We start from the raw sequence: 15,084 nt of genomic DNA, 5'->3' as shown, positions 1-15,084 counted from the left end.
ATAAACAACGAAATCCAACAATCTTGACAAAAGCCACAAACGTGGACGTTGCTCGGGCAAAATAAAGCAAGCCGCCTGTGTGCTCGCTAGAAGCCACATATAAAGTTGTGGTAACGAAGCTTATTTTTGGCTGTGTCTTTTTATTCCTGCTTATAAACCACTGACTCCGCAGCTAATGAATACCACAGTGACATCGGCCCTCCAGTGCATTCTGTACTCTGAGTAAACTCCAGTGACAAAAAAAACAAATGGCAAATGATAGTAAAGTATTAAAAACAAAACACTAACTCTGATTCTGCATTTAACTAACACGTGTTACTTTGGTTTCTTTTCTTTCGCTGCTCGTAATGTATTCACGCAGTTAGGAGTTGTGACACATTTCCTTTGTTTCTTTTATCTTGCAAGACGTATTATCTTACAGTTATTACATTACAGACTCTGTTTATTCACCAACACAATTAAGAGAGATTTATACATTCAACTTTTGATCCCGGGTAAGGAGAAACCTGTGCGTCATTTCACTTATGTGCTCTGACTGAGAGGAAACAATGGCTATTGTCTGTGTAGCGCTGGGTCTGCGGTACCTGTTTAATACAGAATTTAAAAAGGTAGCATTGAGAGAGAAAACTATGCACCTGCTCATCTCATAGAGGAAGCGGTCAGGTTTTGCCATTCGGTCGAGCTCATGTTTGTGCTCCTCCAGAAGATCCACGTCACTCTTCTCTGGGACGAACTTCAGCAGCTGAAGAAGTGGAAAAAACCTCTTTAACTTTAATTTCAAGCATTCACCTTTACTCATTACTATTAAAGTCAGAGGAAGGGTTTATCACGCAGTCTTGTAAATTAATCTGTCACATACCAATGGCTGAAAAGTCTGTTTCTCTCCACTGTAATATCAAGAAACGATTTCCTCCAAAATATACTGTTAGCAGTTGTTTGTTACCTTTCAAACGTTTAACAATGGCTCTGAAAACACAGCTAAATACTGAAGGTGGTGTTGACATGCGTGAACTCACTCTGCTGCTATTTTTAGTGAGCAGTGGAAGTGCAATCACAAAATGAAAGCGCATTAGATTCACCCATCAGTAAACCTGATGACGTACCTGCTCCAGCATGTCTTTGGGAAGGTCCTCCTGTTCGTCCATGGTTAGAATGGCTCTCTTCATTTCCTCGTTTGAAAGTTTCAGCCTGCAGCACAAAACAGATGTGTCCTTCATGCGTGAGTAAGTACAGCTTTAATCACCATACTCACTTTGACATACTTAACTTTGTTTGCCTATAAATTCTGAAGAAAATGGGAGATGAGCAGTTAAATAAAAAGCCCCATCAGATCACCTCAAGACATTACTTGTTTACCTCAAATGTATGTTACTGTTTGGACTTTATTTATCTCCATCTTTTATTTCTGTTTTTCTTTCCTGTAGAAGATGTTTGAATAAAGATGTATGTGTGGGTGCAGTTTGAGCTTGTGGGAGAGCCCTGTTTGTTTATGTGAGGTGTGTGTATGTCACTGTATTACCTGTGTGTGTTTTATGCTACTATTATTATTATTATATTTTAGTTTTATATTGTCTCTTAGACCCTGTTTAGACTTGGTTTTGAAATGCATCTTTAGAGATCGTATCACAAGTGGACAGCTCTAAATACAAGTGTAAACAACCACAAAGACGCATTTTGATCTGATCACAAAAAACACTCGCTGAAGCGGTCTGGGACTTTTTCACCTCATTGAAAACAAAATTGCGTATCCTCACATTTTAATAAATACAATTATTTTTAGATACAACGGGAGGAAGAAGCCATTACAACCTGTGCTGTGTCAGTAATGATTCCCACGTATTATGACGCTGATATAAACTTACCGCGAGAGGAGGATGTTGCAGTTTTGAGCTCGACGGCCATCGATGACTGACAGCTCCTTGACCTTTTTAGAGCTCAGCGTGTCGTCTTCTGCCTCTTTCTGTGAGCAAAGCGATAAAGAGGTTAGACTGCGACGTTCTATTTTATACACAAAGATTCATTTTAGCTACAGTCACCCACAGACGCACAACAACGTAGACGACAAATACCCTCAAAATCCCCAACGAGTGGAAAATACAGTCACAATCACGGGCACATGCAAACATGACACATGAATATAGACTTAACCGTCAGACGGGTTGTATATTCTTTTGGACACACATTAAGTGAGAATAAAAGCACAATAGGACACGACGTATAACAAATAAAGTGGATTGAGTCCACATTATCTACTGTATTGTAAGTGCACTCACCTGTTTGCTGTTATTGATCATAAAGAAGTCCTAAAATGCAGGCAAGAAGCAGGGAAGATGTAAGCACTCATTAGAATAAGTAAAGCAGTTACGTGATTGCAGCCCATAAAAACAAACGACTCAAAGCTCATACAGCACTCAGAGGATGATGTAATGTAATGAAGTGAGCAACAGTGCGACATGAGTGGGCGTTCAGTTGATCAATACGTGCGTATAGTTCACATGCTGTTGTATTTCTGTTTAAAATAATCAGGCCGACACAGAGGATGTAAATTCAGTGAACCTTGTGTGTGCGTGTTTGTGAATGGTTCCAGTTCATTCATTTTACATCCTATCATGTGTGTGGGGCATGCTCCTTGAACTTTTGAAAAGACTCATGCTCATTCTCTCCTGCACAACCAATAAATACACTACTGATTAGGAATATGTCTCGGAGCTAAATGCAAACTGACAGCCTCGAGAAGAAAATAGCTGATTCCTGAGCAGCTCACTCATGCATTTCCAATCACATGTGGCAAAATCATCCAAACCACAAACAAAAAGAGCAAAAAACAGCATTCTGTTCAAATGTAAGAAGGCGTCTGAGATGATTCAAGCATGAAAGTTTGAAATCTAATAAAACCTCCAAATGTGTCTTTATATGATTTCTCCCTTTTACTTTTTTGACTTCAGGCGGACTTTTGCAAATTATGTGACCTCTCCTCTTCTCCAACTTTGTTTGAGAAACCAAAAGTTGCAAAACAGGAGAAATTTTTTGAAAAATCTCAACACAAGCCAAGGCTAAATCCAAAAATGTAAGCCAGCTGAGCGCTCAGCCACCCGACCCCTCTGCCCTCAGCGCTCTCTGACACTGGACGGAGACATTTGGTGAGCTGGAGAGATGAACTGCGTCGTCCTCTGTACCTGCTGTCTCTGATAGGCTGAGAAGGTCTTTTCAATGTCCTCCAGATCCAGGATTTTGAAAACCTTGGCATCGTCCACCTCCATCCACACGGTGCCTTCCAGTTTATTCTGAGAAGAGGACAATAAGACATTTATATCTCATATTCTAACACAAAAGCTTCAATGTATAATCATATGTATTATATATTCAGGTCCTTTTGTGTCTCTACCTCAGCTAACTTGGCCCAGTTGAAGGACTTGAGCGCGTTGGCTGGCTGGGGAATGTTCTTCATCTTCAGGGATGGTCCCAGGGGTGCTCCTGGCGGTGGAGGGATACCTCCAACGGGTGGGCGTCCGGGAGGAGGTGGGGGTCCACCCGGAGGGGGCGGTGGTGGAGGTGGAGGAGGCATCATGCCCCCAGGAGGTGGCGGGGGAGGTGGGCACATACCTCCAAAAGATGGCAGGGGTGGAGGAGGCAGAGGACCTCCAGGGGGACCGGGGGTGAGGGGAGGACCTCCAGGAACAACAGCTGCCTGTCTCTGCAGGGAGAAGATATTGGCATTTAAAATAATACCACAGAACACCGGGCAGGAGAATACTTGTCGTAAATATTGATACAGGGTGATAGATATATTAATGTTTTATATAGGTATGTATATGTTTGTGTATGTGTGTATGATAAGGGTTTAGGAGCAGATTAAATAAGTTTACTTCATAATACTGAACATGCAAGTCTTAATTTGTGTTTATCAGTTATGTTTGTGTACAGGTTTTTTCTTTAAAATTCGTTTCATTTTATCTATTCATTTCATTTTAATTTTTGCGTTTGTTAAATGTATTTACACGTTTGAAATAAAGAACTTTTAAATAATTAAATATTTCATGTTACCCTGCAACAGCCGTTCCAAACCTGAGGGCTGAGAAGATGATTCAAAGGGATAAGAACAAGAAAGTAAAATTTTCTTAGAAAAATACTGCCCTCGTTTCTCTTCAGGCTTATTTGACTCCTTCAAGTTAAAGTGACGAGGAGTCCCAAACCAAGACCGGTGGAAACCATCGCCGTTGTGGGTCGAATACTTTTTACCTTTTGTGTAGCATTTTCTTTAATGCATTACTTTTCACATTAGGTAGTTGCTTAAAAGTTTCTTTCTCAAAGTACCATTAAAAATGTCTTTCTTGATATATATTCAGCTGTCAAAATCTTACAAAATTGTACATTACTCAAAAATGTTGCTGATTGTTTTTCATATTTATTGACAGACTGGGTAACTAGGACTCTGGTGACATAATGATTATTATAAGGAGTAAAGAGTGTGACGGTTTTAGGCAAGCAACAACATAAAGTGACAAATCAATATGCAATGAGATTAAGCTGTGAAATGGTTTCTATTTTTGTATTCCTGCTTTTTTCCTCGGGCATTGTGAAGGACGATTATAAACAGCTCTGTTGCCTCATACCTGACCGCAGCCATTGCTCTGGGCAACTCCTGGTTGTCATTATGCAACATAATATTCAGGTTTTATCTTAAGGTTATTACAAAATGACCCAGTGAATATAAAAGACGACGTACGGTGCTGAGTTCGTGCAGTCGGACAGTGAGTTCGGCCACTTGCTGTTTGACATTCTTGTGCTCGGTGCTCTCCTTCTCCAGCTTCTCTTTCATCTTGTTGAGCGTCTGCATCATGTCCTCCTTCTCCTGAGTCTTTGCGTCACATTCACGCTCCTTCTTCTCAAACTTCTGCTGCAGCTCGTGGTGCTCTGTGATGGGAAGATACAGCGATATGTTCATCATGTTGAGTTTAAGGAAAGAAAACAAAACCTGATTTTAATCAACAAATGTTTTTGCAGGAAAGTATCATTTATAGTCTGACAAACCTTTTCTCATTTTCTCTGCCTGCTCTTTCCACTGTTTGACCTCATTTTCATTGACCAGCCTGCAGAGAGGATGACACACATAATTAACTTTGCTGAACAACTCCACTCGTTGTTTGTCTAAACTTAAAAGGGAAGCTATTTTTGAGCCAACACTGTTGAGCACACATCTTTTTCATTTCTCATCAAACACAACATTGTTCTACATTCTTCAATCTGGCGGTCGAGTCATCTGTTCCATGAACTCATTGATGCCGTTTCAGAGGAAACTCAAGAGGACTCACATCCGGACAACGTTCTTCACGTTAAAGTTCTCCAGTGGCGCGACATCGGGGTCTTGACCTTTGTCGTTCTGCAAGACCATCTGCTGGACGATACGATCCAAAAGCAGCCAGTACTGCACCGTGTTACCACTTCTCTTGTCTGAAGAGAGAGGAAGGAAGAGTTTCCGTTAGCCTGCTGGCCTTAGTGATTAGGATTAGACCTCCATTAATGTCTCAGAAAGTACAGAAACAGTTGGAGCCACAGCGGCTGTTTGATTATGATGAAACAAAGGATTTAGGATTTTCCTAAATTTGTTTATAGCCGCTTATGTGAGATAAAGAAAGGCCCTATAATTAGGCTACAACAAGGTGACACGTGGATTTTATTACTGAATGGTGAGACTGCATCCATTATGGGGGACAACATTTATAGTGTTGTGTTATTTGCCTAAAAAACCTTACACACACACACACACACACACACACACACACACACACACACACACACACACACACACACACACACACACACACACACACACACACACACACACACACACACACACACACACACACACACACACACACACACACACACACACACACACACACACACACACACACACACACACACACACACACACACACACACACACACACACACACACACACACACACACACACACACACACACACACAAACTACATGACTGTTTGAAGGCCTCGCTCTCATTAGGATCCTAATCAGTGACATTATTCTGATTCCTCGTTCTATTTAAGTACCATCACAGACTTGGACTTTATGAACTCTTGTGTGCGACCGCAGCACTTGTATCTGCAGCTGAAGTGCTAATTAAACTCTCAATGCCTCAGGAAAGTGACTGAGGGAGGTCTCATTAAAAAGCCACTTAGAGAGGAAGGTGAACGTTGCAGAAAAAGGCTACTGCAACTGTTTGTTTTCAAGTCAAATGACGTGGCAAATCTGGCTAATTGTAATCAGACTTTTTTGCAGTAAAATAAGGTAACAAAATGTAAATACTAGCCAACAACAATCTCCGCTGAGTGAGTATTCAGTTTGGCTGGGAATGTGCTTATCCAGTTTCTGGACTGACTAATCTGCATTAAATCAACATGCTTATCTTTCTGGCCAGAAACCAGAAGGTACAGATGCACTGTGGGTGTATTGTGGGAGTAATACTACTTCTTTGTTTGCCTCATTCTATTTCAGGAACTGTTTTTTTTGTGTGACAGTATTTGTCAAAACATTTTCCAGTTTGCAGAGCAATGGTAAATAATTGACTCACGTGGCATTAGGAGACAGTGATGCAGGACAGACATAAAGTGCGGGTGTGCATCAGTGTGGTTCATCTTTTTGCGGATGAGATCAAAAACTTGGGTGGCACTTTTGGTGTCTATATGTACCTGGAGGAGAGGAAGTAAAACAACAGCCTCGTGAATATCTCCTGTGCTGTACAGTCACAAATAATGGGATAATAATGTCAGGAAATTGTGTGTTTCTTTTCCTCTTACCGACTCAAAACGTTTTGACAAAGCCAGCTCATCCTCGTTCCGCAGCATCTCAAAGTAGTCTAAATGCCTGAGAGTGTGACAGTAAAAAGACAGGATCAGAGAGGCAGCCTGCAAATGTGATGCACTTAAATACTACCAGTTTGACTTGGTAAGATGTCTCTGAAAAGTGGTGATAAAATACTGTTTTTACGGTTTTCCGGGTGAGAAACAGCTGTTTCTAAGCATGTCTAAAAGGTTTTACGGATTTGTAAATTAAAAAAAAAAACTTTTCTTGTTTCCACGTCTGGAGCTGGATCATTCTTTTAACTCACCTGTCTAACGTGGAGTTTTCATGAGAGCGAAGCTTATCGATGACAGGTTGGATCCCCAACATGAGGAACTCATATCGAAGATGGATACGGAATTCCAAACTTGTCTATATTTAAAAAAATAATCATAAATAAGCAAGAGAGAAGGGATGCAAACAACACTTTAATGAGTCTCTTGAAGGAGGGGCTGAGAGACGTGATGACCTTCTAATGTGAAAGGATGCATAAAAGCTTCCTGTATATAATTCACCTCTCCAGCGCCTTGACTCAGCACTGCATTTATAAAGGACATGATGGCCGTTTTCAGGTTGACCTCATCTCTGTATCGCCCCGTACTCCGATCCAGATCGTTTATAAGTGTCTGCGGGAGGACAGGTCATTACAGGTGTTTAATATCTTCACACAACGCTGCTTGTAATGACTTTATCTATCTGTGCACTTAGCTCCCTCCCACCCACCTGAAATCGCGTCCTCTCGCAGGCGAAGCGTTGGTAGTGCAGCATGGCCTCCAGGATTTTTTTGTGTCCGCCGGGCACCAGACACACGGCGCCCATGATCTCCAACACGGCCACCTTGGTCTTGATGTTCTCCGTGGCCAGGCTCTGGGCGATGATGTTGATGCTCTCGGAGTGAGAGAGGACGTGGGCGCGGCCCTGCGAGTTGTTCATCAGAGCTTTGATGCAGCCGATCAGAGACGTGTGGATCTGCGATTCTGTCGTCTCGTAGTCCATGCTCTTCAGGAAGTTCAGGATACACGTGAGGCCGTCCAGGTCGATGAAACGGGTCACAAACCTGAGGTGTGAGCAAGAACAGAGAAATCAACTATCTATTCATATAGACTAGTTTTTATTACACTAACTAAAATGCACAAATGCACCAGAGAGTAAAGCCTTGTCCTATTCCTGAATCATTCTTAGGAAACGTAATAAGTAACTAACTTATAACATTTGCGTTTTAAGTGCTGTGAAAAAGCTCAGGCTTAGGAAATGGAAAAGGCTTTAATGCACATTCACATCAATGAAAAATCTTAAACCAACACTGCAGCGACCTTTAGGTGTTGTTCACTTCTTAAAGGACTCATTTACATACTGCTGTGCGGACGTTAAAAAACGTGAAGGACAAGGTGACAGGAGGTTAAATGAAAGGAGATGTGATGATGAGTGACATTATATGTAAAGGACAAGGAGTAGATAAAAAAAAACAACAGCAGACAGAGTGAGACGAAGGAAGCATTTGTCCACCTCATAGGCTGTGTCCTCAGAGCGGTCTTCAAGCTCTCGATGGTTTTGTTCCTCTCTTCCTCGTCTTCTTTCTCCAGAGCGAGGAGGGTCGTTCTCTGCTCGACAAAAAGATTTAACGTCAGGAAGAGTTGAGTCTGAATTCACAGCTGAAATAAAGCGGACCTTATGGATATTCAGAGATGTAGAAAGGTAATTTAATATTTGAATGAAAAAGCATGTTATCTGTTGCCTCACTACTAGCTTAATTAAGTTGACAGGTTTTATTCATATGCCCCACATTTGTCTCAGAGGATTTTACCACCTTGGACCCTTGAATCTGATAAGGGAACCTCAGGAAGAACAAGAGGACAGGTCATTCTTCCAAGACTATTTATAACCTTTTCTATATTTAAAAAAAATACAGTTCATGTTTTGACTTACAGCTGCCATTGAATTGAGCTGATCAATGTAGTATTCTGGCCAACTAGTCGCACTTTTGTTTTCTTCTTGTTCCTGAAAAACAGAGAATAACAGAGGATGAACGATGCTGTGCAGCGATCCACTAAGGCATTGTTTGAAAGGAATGTTACATGATGATAAGGGAAAAAGGAACATGAGGAAAGTTAATTAGAAAAAGATGTGTTTGGTTGATGAATATTAACTGGGAGCGACTGGGATTGAAAAAAAATGTTACATAAAAACGTCCTCCTTGAAGGAAATATCCCAGAGAGTCACATGAGGGGACGAGTTGTTATATGGTTTATGTCCCATGTTTGAATACATCACAGTCCAACTGCAAAACAGATGGAGAACTTTCAATTTCATCAGATTTCAGATCATTTCCAAAGAAGCGAAACATACAAACGCCCACACACACACACACACGCCCACACACACACACACACACACACACACACACACACACACACACACACACACACACACACACACACACACACACACACACACACACACACACACACACACACACACACACACACACACACACACACACACACACACACACACACACACACACACACACACACACACACACACACACACACACACACACACACACACACACACACACACACACACACACACACACACACACACACACACACACACACACACAGGGTCCAGATCATAAATAGCCAAAAGCCAAAAATGGAGCAGGAACTCAAAGTAGGGCGACAAAGATATCCGGCACATTTATATATATATTTTTTTTTTTATCATCGAGCGCTTGACTGAGTTTCAGGAGCTGGTGAGAAGTGCAGAAAAGAGAGCACAGCTGCTTGAGAACATCAGGAGATTAGCAAATGAATGTTTAAACTGTGGATTAAGGACATGGCCTGACTTATGCTGAGATTAATCTCCTGACAGGCACGTTTATATTACAAGTGAAGAAAAAAAAAAAAGTAACTACGAGACATTTCTTAGATGATTTAATTTTCTAACTCAAGGGAAAAACACCGAGACGAAAATGACTTGACCATGAACTTGGCTTGTACAAAAAAGGGCCCCCGGCTTTCATTTCTACCCTTGCTCCATTAAGCACAAGCGAGCTGTGACCATCAGAAACTAATTGGGCGTCAGTTAATAAAGCGGCCAGCAGAGACTTGGCTGCTCTGACAGAAACTGCAGGCCTTGGCCCCGTCTGCAGGGATCGCACAGTGACGGAAAGGTCTGATCCTGCTGTTCCACTCATGTCCGGTGCCAGCTCGACCAGGCGGGCGCTGGAAGAGGTTCAGTGCATTAGTGGAGCAGACGCAGAGGTGGGACCACTTCCTTTTGCATCTTAAAGAGTTCATCTTTCAACTCGGAAAGACTCTTCAAACGCTGACATGTCTCCAGTTTATTTAGGGTCACGATGAGAGAGGAAAGCGGGGAGTGTATTTCTGGGAGTTTATTTTTTCCACATTTGAGAAAGTGAAGATCAAAGGCACATTAGGAAACAGGAATCAATCTCAGTTATTTCGAGTCTGCTTGAAAGAGAGTTCGGTTACAGCTCTGTCCTCTAACAAATAAAAGGTTTTTTTCAGGGGCCGATTGATGTGGGTTTTTCGAGGCTGATACAGATTTTAGAAGGCAAATTATCATAGATTACCAATACAGGGCATTTCTGAGCTGGAATGAAAATAGACCTTTTCTAAGTGCATTGTGCAGCAATATGACCCTGCAAAGGTACTCAGAAGGCTGCTTTCTTAAATATATCACTTTATTACAGAATATTTAACCTTATTAAGCACATAACATAGGAAATGTGTACAATGTATTGCATTAATTATTGTATACATTTAAAACCGCTCTATTACTGAAATCAGGCACTTTAGGCCGTGTGTCAACTAATAAAAAATATACACTGAGAAAGTAAAGATAAATCATGTTCAGTATCAGTCAATTGCTGCCCTTTTAAATAAATAATACGTTTAAATAATAAAACTAATTATATGACACTGATTCTGAATCACCCCAAGCATCGTTTTCTGCATTAAAAGTTCTGTAATAAAGGTTTTCACATCGGAAATCACGCAAATCAGAAAACATATACACTGACAGTGATATCTCTGTGAAAGGCCATTATCAGCTGGCCCCATTATTTTTGGATTCAATTTGTTGCTTAATAATTTGCCCTGTGGCAAAGTCTCTGCTAACAACGGGATCAGTAAATCTGCCCCTTGGCGGATGATGTCGGCTAGAAGAGAGCTGACAGGAAGGAGGAAGAAGATTGATTCTCTGCAGCGTGATTTCATCGGCTCAGGTGCCCGGCCAAACCAAACAGCTAAAGCTTTGCTGCTCTGACTGACTTATCTCCTCCAAGCGCGGCCCGACTTCTGAAGCCAAGAAACCGCTGAAAAAGAGCGCCCTTATCACTCATGGGCTCACAGCGCCCTGGTAATGACCCCACCTTCCTCCTTATCCACCGTCCTGCCAGACACACAAAAGCTGCACCTGTGGAAGTGAAGCCTTCCTGTTTGCCTTGGACGGCCGACCGCTTCCTTTATGCATGCACACACACACACACACACACACACACACACACGGTCGTGGCCACAGCCTGCTGCTGAGTCAGCAGTATTGACGTGTTTCTGTCACTCCCCCTCCCCCTTCTGCAGGTCGATGATGCACATAAAGCTTTTGTTTCCACCTTCACACCAACACTGAAACAACCCTGCATCATCTCTAGAAAGCAGAGCAGAGGCAGAGCATCATTTGGGGGTTTATTTTCACCTCGGGCCCTGAGACTGCTCTTAACGAGGCCACTAATTGGGACACAGTAGAAACGGGAGCACACACCGTGCTGTTTCTATTTCCACTACCTTCTCTCGCCTTGTTGCTGCTGGCTAGTTGACGCTGTGTGCAGCCAAAGTCAAAAGTGCATCAATACTTAAACAAAGTGAGTTTTCAGCCGGAAAAGGAATAATTCATGGTGACTTGTGATGAAGCCTTTTAAGCCTCTTATCATATTCATCCACTCAATTTTTCGAATTCTGCATTGAAATGATTTGTCGACGTAAATATAAATGATTGGCACATGCACATGGCTCTTTAAAGAAAACAGTTTAGCATTTTGGGGTAGATGGTTATTCGCTTTCTTCCTGAGAGTTAGAAGAAGACACCCTGATGAAGCCAAGGCTAAGCCTGTTAGCTTAGCTTAGCATAAAACTGTAAACCAGGGGAAACAGCTAGCCAGGTAACAAAATCTGCCCACCAACTGCTCTAAAGTTAACATTAAACTATTCCTTTAATGATTCTACATAGTTTTTATGGATGGTCCAACACATTTGAGACATCTAACTTCAAGCCAAAAGATCTGTAAGAATATATATTTATTAATACTGCATGAACAGGATACGACCAGCAGTGATGAGAGGGGGTTTCTGAATTCATATTTTAACTCTTTGGGCCGAATTTAAACAACACAAAAAAGGATAAACATGAAAAGCACAGAATGATTCAATTATTTGACCACTACATTAAAAAATAAATCAACAAAAATCATGTGATTGGCATGATCGCAACCCGTGCAATACCCGCACTAAATCCCAACACTCCTCATCTCTAGTTTGCAAACGGATGTAGGGAAGTCTGGACAGGATATCATGCACACTCAGACTTATGGCCTTGAGAAACACTGCTGTAAAAATATAACGGTGTCTGGAGAGCTCAACTCAACTGATCTAAACCTGACCAGGCGTCTGTGTTTTCCTGCATGGCAGGAGTGGAATTAATATACAGCGAAGGGAGGAACAGCTGACGGTCCTTTTATCATGAAGACCAGACATAATGAAATATGACACTGTCGCAGAGTGGTGGAGCACGCTACGGCTCCATGAATGCTTTGATGGGACAGGTGTATTATCTAAAAGGAGAAACTGCATGGTTAAAAAATGCCCCCTTTGCATGAGAGAGGACAATCAAACAACGGGACCTTATAGTGCGGAGGAAAAAACACTCTTTGAAGTCAAAAGATACGTCTTTTGAATTCAGTCTTGCAATATATATTTCAGTACTTCATAGTTCCTGAGACTGCCTTCTCTGTTAGTGGATTATTTAATGGAACAGTCTGAATGTAGCATTTGTGTTACTCCCTCTGCACATAACTATTTTTATATCCACCTTGTGTAACATCCACTCAGGTGAGTTATTCACGGTGGAGCTGTGAAAAGGCAGAACAGACTTATTATGTAGTGATGAGGAAGGTGACTGTAATTGAAGAGATACCAGACTGGGGAATTAAGTCATTAGAAAGTACTCTTGGTGGTACGGGAGTGGTGCATATGAAATGTCTATGTAATTCTCTGTGTATTATATGTTTAAAAGTATGATGTCTTCCATTACAGTACATTATAGGCAGTTTAGCTTGTGTGAGATGAGCAGGTCCATTATGTAGACAACACGCTCATGCCTGTTGTGAGCAAAATGGCAGTGATACAAGGTTTTGTGGTTTCTGTTTTAGAAAACTTCACCGCTTGGGGTATCAAAAAAAAAAAAAAATCAATGAGGGAGGCGATTGCACAAACTTGGCAGGATATGTGCAGATATTTTTCAACAAAAGCATCCAGCCGGCAGCAGGCCTGTGGAGGATGATTTGGAGTTTGACATAATGCACAGTGAGAGTCTTTTACCTTCTTTTTGCTGCAGTAGATCTGCCATTTCTTCTCTGCAGGCAGAGCGAACATGGCCTCCCTGTGTTTCTCAGTAAGGTCGAGCTCATCCTGCAAAAAAAGGGAAAAAAGCAGAAAAGGTTAAGAAAATTTGGAGTTCAGAGGAAGAGGGAACATTTGAAAATTAAATGTCTTCACAATCCTGTATTGATGCCTGTATGGAGAAAATGATACTCATTCTCAAAAGCAGCTCAGAGTACAGAAAAAGCTACCAAAACCATCATGCTGCAAATTTTGAAATATCCACATAAATCAATTCTGTTATCCCCCCCAAAAACAAAAACATGTGGCAAGAGTAGTTGCCCCAGAGCCCTGCTCTCAGTCTGAGATTGGTTTGTGCTAAATCTCGTCACGATCAGTTGGATATCACCGGGTGCTCTCATCGTCAAATTCAATATGACTCTAAATCAAATCAGATGTCTCCAGCCTTTAGACGTGAGAGCAATGTGGAAAAAAAAAGATAAGGAGTGGTCTGCCTGCTCGACATGTGGTAACAAACATCTGGAGACAACATGCGTCACAATGGATAACATATTTCACAGAGGCACACTAAGGGTGCTGCTGGGAAGACTAAATACCAGAGAGCATTTGAGCACTCTTAAAACATATCAACAGGTTTTAATTTGAGCATTAAAAAAGACACTTAAGTTGGGGTTTACAAATCAACATTTAAGGCATTTTACAGCACAACACTGGGACACAGTTAACGGTAGATTTGTGACCTATTTTCTGTGTTGTTTCACGTGATAACATTAGTTAAAATCCTAAAACAAATATGCTTTAATGAGCTTCATATGAAAAAGATGGTACAGTATGTATTGAGAACACCAGTCTAAACAGGTTTATTCTACACTGAAATTAAGTTATCGTGGTTTACCTGACAGATTGATTGCTAAATGTTTTATAGCGACTATTCTTTGGGGATGTTCTTTGCTATGGTCATCGAGCCCAGTGAATCAATATGTGCAGTGATCAGATGTACTAATGGCTGTGTGGACTATTGACTGAATTCCTGAAAAAGGTACACATACTAGTAAGCACTGAATGGGAAAAGGTTTCTTGTTGCAGGCCGCAGCGACGTGTTTTTATGTTGCAACAGAGTGAGGTGTTTGGAAAGCTTTTCTCAATGCATGTCAAGTTCAAAGGTGAGGGTTTAACTGATCGTATACAGAGCAGATGGCCCCCAACTTATTCCACAACGTGAGTCTTTTTTTCCAGCAAGCCCGTTCAGATTATACACGCACATGGTGGCTCATACTGGGCGGAGAGAAAAGCACGTGGCTGTTTTCTTTTGGTAAACAGAGCAACTGAAAGCCTCCTTGTTGTCACACTCAACTTACTCAATTATGTCTTCATAAAGGGTGAGAGACAAAAACAAGCAATTAGCAGATGGAGGAGGCTGAGACATTAAGGGGTCCTGAATGAGGTCTATTGATGTGCAAAAATGTCATGCTTAGATTACTGTGGCAACCACGGGAGAGGAAAATGGGACAGGAGAGAGAGGAGAGCACGACAAATTAGAAGTGACAATAAGAAAGAGGAAGAATAGCAGCCTGGCCCCG

General features: G+C 41.6%; 1 protein-coding gene across 7 annotated transcripts in view; it reads right to left on the bottom strand.

The window, feature by feature from the left end:
- daam1b (dishevelled associated activator of morphogenesis 1b) overlaps positions 1–15,084 on the bottom strand; it is a 47,549-nt gene that overhangs the window by 4,821 nt on the left and 27,644 nt on the right. For 6 of the 7 annotated variants that reach the window (XM_083933982.1, XM_083933983.1, XM_083933985.1 and 3 more), the window contains 17 exons: positions 13,484–13,573; positions 8,790–8,861; positions 8,370–8,464; positions 7,587–7,920; positions 7,379–7,489; positions 7,132–7,235; positions 6,821–6,887; positions 6,595–6,712; positions 5,313–5,451; positions 5,032–5,090; positions 4,727–4,914; positions 3,386–3,694; positions 3,177–3,284; positions 2,274–2,303; positions 1,863–1,960; positions 1,104–1,188; positions 636–742 (listed from right to left, as the gene is read on the bottom strand). In XM_083933982.1, coding sequence (XP_083790108.1) covers positions 636–742; positions 1,104–1,188; positions 1,863–1,960; positions 2,274–2,303; positions 3,177–3,284; positions 3,386–3,694; positions 4,727–4,914; positions 5,032–5,090; positions 5,313–5,451; positions 6,595–6,712; positions 6,821–6,887; positions 7,132–7,235; positions 7,379–7,489; positions 7,587–7,920; positions 8,370–8,464; positions 8,790–8,861; positions 13,484–13,573 — 2,114 coding nt within the window. The remainder of the gene's footprint in view (positions 1–635; positions 743–1,103; positions 1,189–1,862; positions 1,961–2,273; positions 2,304–3,176; positions 3,285–3,385; positions 3,695–4,726; positions 4,915–5,031; positions 5,091–5,312; positions 5,452–6,594; positions 6,713–6,820; positions 6,888–7,131; positions 7,236–7,378; positions 7,490–7,586; positions 7,921–8,369; positions 8,465–8,789; positions 8,862–13,483; positions 13,574–15,084) is intronic. The other variant, XM_083933987.1, reaches the window with a different exon arrangement.

This window comes from Echiichthys vipera (genome assembly GCF_963691815.1).
Source record: "Echiichthys vipera genome assembly, chromosome: 19".
Taxonomy (NCBI): Eukaryota; Metazoa; Chordata; class Actinopteri; order Perciformes; family Trachinidae; genus Echiichthys; species Echiichthys vipera.
Note: the sequence above shows the minus strand (reverse complement) of the source record. Positions and strands in the feature narration are given on the sequence as shown.